We start from the raw sequence: 6000 nt of genomic DNA, 5'->3' as shown, positions 1-6000 counted from the left end.
TCGGCGTTTTTCGCGTGCCATCAACGCTTACGTACATGTTGGTAGACGGCAGAGGGGTGTTGTACAAAACATATGAACATTGCTGTAGTTAAGCTTCTGTCATGCAAAAATCAAAATGTGAAAAATTTGTGAAAAAGCAACAGAGCGACCAATCGGGTACACGATGACATTGACAGCCGCGGTGCATGTCGGTCATTGTATTTTACTTGCACCTGACAGTGCCGGCAGTCGGTTGGCGGCTCCGCGTTCAGGACTACATAGCTCCGGGTGCCGGACAGATGTAGTTCGCGGTGTCAGTGCTTCACAGGGTCGACGTACGACGCCACGCAAAGCTGTTTTTACGAGTTCTCCGTTGACATCTTCAAATATGCAGTCAGAATCAGGAATAGTTCCCGACTTCGATGATGGAGAAGACTTACAAGAGGAGCCAAAAACATACTACGAGCTAAAGAGTCAGCCCTTGAAATGCAGGTCAGTATAGTTAAATGTCACGTTGAGGTGGTTTTGGTGTTTCCGTGATAATGAGGCCGCAGACCTCGTAAGGTGCTGTTCGGGGCGAGTTATGGGCTTCCCGCTGACCCAGAGCGCCGCTCATTGTTGATGGGGTTTTTTTTTCCTGGCCGCACGCTGTTATGCAACATTTGGGTGTTGTCTTGTTAACATCCACTTCACATTTTAGCTCGGGGTGATCAGACAGGTCAGAGTGTAACGGATGCTCCTCAGCCACATATAATATAATAGAAAATAATATCATATAACATAGTATAATATAATATTTGATATAATCCATCCATCTGTCCATACATTTTCTAATCCGTTTATCCTCACAAGGGTCGTGGGTGTGCTGGAGCCTATCCCGGCTGTCTTCGGGCAATAGGCAGGGTACACCCTGAACTGGTTGCCAGCCCATCGCAGGGGACACAAAGACAAACAACCATTCGTGCTCACAATCCCACCTAGGGACAAATTAGAGTGTTCCTGCCATTCATGTTTTTGGAATGTGGTAGAAAACCAACGCAGGAGCGGGGAGAACATGCAAACTCCGCACAGGAAGGCCGGAGCCACAATCGAACCCTGCACCTATGCACTGTGAGGCAGACATGCTAACCACTCGACACCGTGCACATAATATAATATAATATAATATAATATAATATAATATAATAAAGCTGCGATTGGCTGGCAACTGATTCAGGGTGTCCCCCGCCTACTGCCCGGAGACGGCTGGGATAGGCTCCAGCACCCCCCGCGACCCTAGTGAGGATCAAGCGGTTCGGAAAATGGATGGAAGCATAATATAATAAAGAACTATTTATGAGGCGGCATGGTGGCAACTGGTGAGCACATCCGCCTCACAGTACAGAGGTCATGGGTTTGAATCAGGCCCTGGCCTTCCTGTGTGGAGTTTGCATGTACTCCCTGTGCCTGTGTGGTTGTATGTCGATGTACGCCCTGTGATTGGCTGTCGACCAGTTCAGGGTGTACCCCTGCGACTGCCTGAGGACAGCTGGGATAGGCTGCAGCGCACCTGCGGCCGTAATAATAATATTAATAATAGATTTTATTTATAAGCGCCTTTCAAGACACCCAAGGACACTTTACAATAACAAAAAATACAAAACAATATGGGTTGAGCAGCGGCAGCCAAAACGCGCCAGCGTTCACTCAACCCGAAAGTCAGAAAGAAACAAGGGAGGGAGAGGGGGAGAAAAAACCCCCCACGCTCGAACTACCCTCATTTGAGGATAATTTGAGTGAAGTGAGGATAAGCGGATCAGAAAATGGATGGATTGATAGATCTTCTTCTTCTTCTTTTATTTATAATAATAATAATAATAATAATAATAATTTTTATTATTAATTAACATGAACCCCATTCCTCTGGCATTTTTTTCTATTTATAATGGAGCAATTATGTCTCACAAAGTAGCTAATTTCAAACGCTACTCTTGTGACCCAGGACATGAAAAACATTCTCTATGTTGACTGACTAGAAAGTAGTCAGCAACTTGAGCACGTTGATGCTCTCTAACCATAAAATGGTCTGATACAAGATGGTGTGATTTGACTCCAACCAAGTGACTGCCACAAATAAAAATGCGTGAGTAATTGATTTCTCCCCAAAAAGATGTCATTTCCTAGAAATGCCACAAAATGCCTTCAGCCATTTTTTTTCTGTTCGAAAAAGTTGTACCTGACAAAATGAAGTGCCTCACTTTACTCCAACAAAGTTCCTTGGCCACAGGATTGCACCAAAGCAACATTTCTACATTCGACATGGCTGTTGCCTGAATAAAAAAGACGTGCATATTTGAGTCTTCTAGCAAATAACACATGAAATGTTCCTCCGAAAAAGAGGTGAATATGCAAATGCCTAACTGTTAACTTCAGCGTACACATAACCTAACACAGATACCTCTCACCAATCCTTTCACTGAGTTTTCAAGTACATGCCATCTACCAGAAGCTTCTGCTAATTTGAGCATTCCAAAACTCAATGCAGCGATGCTTACCCTTTGGCTTTGAAATGGTTGGGTTTCAAACACTGTAGTTCTCCCATGTTTAGAAAAGCACGGTTCTTCGTAGGAGAGTCAAGAAACTAGATGTGGGTCAATTATTATGTAAATTAGCCAAATTGTGTGGATAAACTTGTTCAGAATATAGTCTGCATTTCACACAAAGTCAGCTCCCTTCGACCCTCAGCGGGATAAAAGATGGAGCGCTGGATGGATGGTTGGATGGATGTGCACAATTTTCAAAATTCAGAATGGCCCGCTCATAGACACATTCTCAGTGACCCAACTATTTATATACAACAAACAGTTAAAAAGACAGTTTTCAAGAAGACTGTTTGTACCATTTGAAGCGGAGGTTGAGAACATTTGGGAGAACTTTTTATCGAGTAAAGCCTCAGAATAACACCACTCAACTTTATTTATTTATACAGCACATTAAAACCATTGCTGCATACAAAGTTCTGTACATGGAGTAAAAATCAGTCTTGCATTAAAAAAGACCATCCATCCATACGTCAAGCAAGACTAACACAAATACACCAGACATCATAAAACACGAGAACAAGCCCAAGTATCGTACTGAGTAAAAGCCATAGAATAAAAATGTTGAAAAACGAGTTTTAAAAATGGACAGAGAGGGGTCTTCTCTAATATTAAACTTTCCAAAGGGAAATAAGAGCAACAGAAAAGGGTCAATCCTCTCTGAGCCTCCCCTTAGTCCTGGGTACCTCAGTAGCCTCTGGTCCGCTGACTCGAGACAACGGGCAGACGCAAACCCTGCAGTTTCAAAGAGCCATGGAAACGCCAGGGCGCCCACCCTCTGCGGTCTCCGGCCCGACCCCGGCTCCAAAGCAACCCCTGGCCCCTGAACATCCTCCTGCTAAGCACAGACGTTCTGGCCGCTTGTGCAGCCCTCTACCGCTTTGACTGTTTTTCTTGACGTTGTTCATCATTGCCTGTTCGATTGTACACTTTTGTTGCGGTGAATTCTTGGAGGGGCTGTGTGGCGATCGACAAACGAGAGACATTCTTTCTGACCCTTTAGGGGAGGGGACTTGGTTCAAAGGGATGATAGACATTTCAGCGTTGAAGGAGAGTAGCTTGCTGCTTGCTCTGTAAATAATCTGTTTTGTGCGGATAGTAAACGAGACGTGACTCACTTTCGTCTCCTTGGTTTGTCATTTACCACACGCCCACAGTAGTGTATATTAAACGTTTCACTTTGTTCAATCTGCCTATATTTAGTACGACCCGTGAAGGAATATGAAATCTGAATTGCATGTTGGTTCCTTCCCTATTGCCTCACAATGGTTAGAAATATGTTTGTTGTAAGTCATATCTAATCATCTAAATAGTGACTTTTTGTTTTTAATGTCAGTACAGGTAAAGTCAGGACAACATGGCTTCCCTCAGTGTGGCCGAAAAACTCTGCACGATTGCTGTGATGTAACTGTCTTCTTGTGAAACTTACCAGCATGCCTATGTCATGTTTGCCGTGATATTGAGGATGAACAGTGATGTCTTGCAGCAGAATGTTGTCTGCTTAGCCTATCCATGACCCCATTGTCAGGGCCAAATGTAGTGAAGACAGAACCCCACTGTGTCCACATAGAGATCTTATTGCACATGTTTTTTAAGAGTCATGCTCGCTTTGTGCCCCCTAATATCATCAGATTTTGCTCCAGATTTGCCATGGCTTTTTAAAAAAAAGTTTTTTGCGCTTTTCGTGTGTGGCAAAAAATTTCACTCTCAATGAAAGCACTGCTCGCCTGGGCAGTCGTCACTTTTTACCCGGTTCAGCATTTTTCATGGGCGAAATGTCTTTACATTTATTTGTTCCGTACACATCGAAGCCAGCAGAGTGGCACTTCGCTGTTGGTGGTATGGAATAGAGATAAAGCACAAGAAGACTGCTCAGCGTCGGGGGCATTGCAGAAAATTTCATGTAATGCCATTTTATTTGCCTCATGTGAGCCCACTTCCTCCTTGGATCACATGACACTGACCCAGCATGTGAACAGTCTGATGACTATTGGTTGGGTTGATACAATAAGTTAGAGCGCTCGCCGACCTGTCAGATGTGTTGTAATGAGTACGTGTTCTGTTTTTGCATTTTTTTGAGAAATATCTTCTCACATATCTTCTTTCTCTCTCATTCTCCCTCTTTGTCTTTATTATTTTGAGAAATGCTCGAGCTCCAGACTTAGTGCTTAATGTAGATGAGCCAGTGAAACTTGTCTTCTCTGCTGTGTAAAGAGCATGTTTAAATTTAGCACTGAAGGTGTTATTTCTGAAAATGAGTGAGTTTGAGGATGACAATTATGACACCCATTTCATATTCAAATTCCAGCCGGAGTGGAATTATTGCAGAAAATCTTTAATTCTCTATGCACAGGCTGACCTTAAGGTTCGGTTTTAATTGTTATTCATGTGATCGAGATGTAATGGAATAGTCTAGTTCAGGGAGACTACTGAACCAGGTCCTACCAAAATGTATTTACATTTATTCCAGGCAGAAAAAAAATAGTAAAGTCAGTTCAAAAGCAGAATGAATGGTTTATGGTCACAGTGTGTCACAAGATAATCCCCCTTGCTAAATGTGGCTGTGATTCCCCTTTCAGTTATTTACCACATTTACAATCAATTTTCTTCTACAATTTAGAATAGTTCCCATGTGTCTTAATAACGTGTCTGTGATATCCGTTTGTCAAAATGCCCTGAGGATCAGAAACATAGAACTCTTTCCAAAGTCTTTTATTTGTCTTGCTCCAATTAGCCCATTTTTAGGGTTTTATATCCCATTCTCTATACTGTTGGGGATGTGGCAAAGATGGCTTTTGTTACGATGACAACCTGGGGCAGAGCCTTGGCATTGCGACTTGAGTGGAACTTGGCGTGACTTGTAGAACCAGAGCGCAAAATGTGGTTCAGAAAATGGAGTGCTCATCAAGACAAATAATGCATTTTTACCCATGTTATTGTTATTATTATTGCTATTGTTAATGGTGCTACTCAAAGGTAGAAAAATTGCTGAATATTCCTGGACAAGTTGTAGCATGACACTGCTTTGAGGGTCCTGTCATAACTATTGCATGGTGGTCAATAGTCAAGACTATGAGTGAATTCAATAGATTCTGATGGCTTCCTTTGATTTAGTGTGGTATTTTAAAACAGCCGCATGACTACTACGCAAGCCATTATTTTGATAGGTTTTGCATATGATTTACAGAACTGGCGAAGGGGATTACCATCTTGCCTGCTGATAATATATGATACGGTACTGAAGTTATTTATTAGAATCTTATTAGAAGTACCAAGAACTAAACTGAGGCTCAGAGGGGATCGAGCCTTATCTGTTGCTGGTCCCTCTCTCTGGAATGACCTCCCACTGAACATTCGGCAAGCCTCCTCGCTGCCCATCTTCAAAACCCTCCTCAAAACTCACTTGTATTCTTTGGCATTCGACTCAGCATGACTTAGATTT

At 42.7% G+C, this 6000-nt stretch overlaps 1 protein-coding gene across 1 annotated transcript in view; it reads left to right on the top strand.

Annotated features, from left to right (window-relative positions):
• The first annotated feature begins 275 nt into the window (after window positions 1-275).
• The window catches only part of mitfb (melanocyte inducing transcription factor b), a 55470-nt gene continuing 49745 nt past the window's right edge, over window positions 276-6000 (top strand). The window contains exon 1 of the mRNA XM_086125361.1: window positions 276-471. Coding sequence (XP_085981487.1) covers window positions 368-471 — 104 coding nt within the window. The 5' untranslated portion in view covers window positions 276-367. The remainder of the gene's footprint in view (window positions 472-6000) is intronic.

This window comes from Hippocampus guttulatus, chromosome 1, assembly GCF_054856545.1.
Source record: "Hippocampus guttulatus isolate MCC_2025c chromosome 1, RoL_Hgut_1.0, whole genome shotgun sequence".
In the NCBI taxonomy this organism is placed as follows: domain Eukaryota; kingdom Metazoa; phylum Chordata; class Actinopteri; order Syngnathiformes; family Syngnathidae; genus Hippocampus; species Hippocampus guttulatus.
This window is presented reverse-complemented; position numbering and strand designations above follow the sequence as displayed.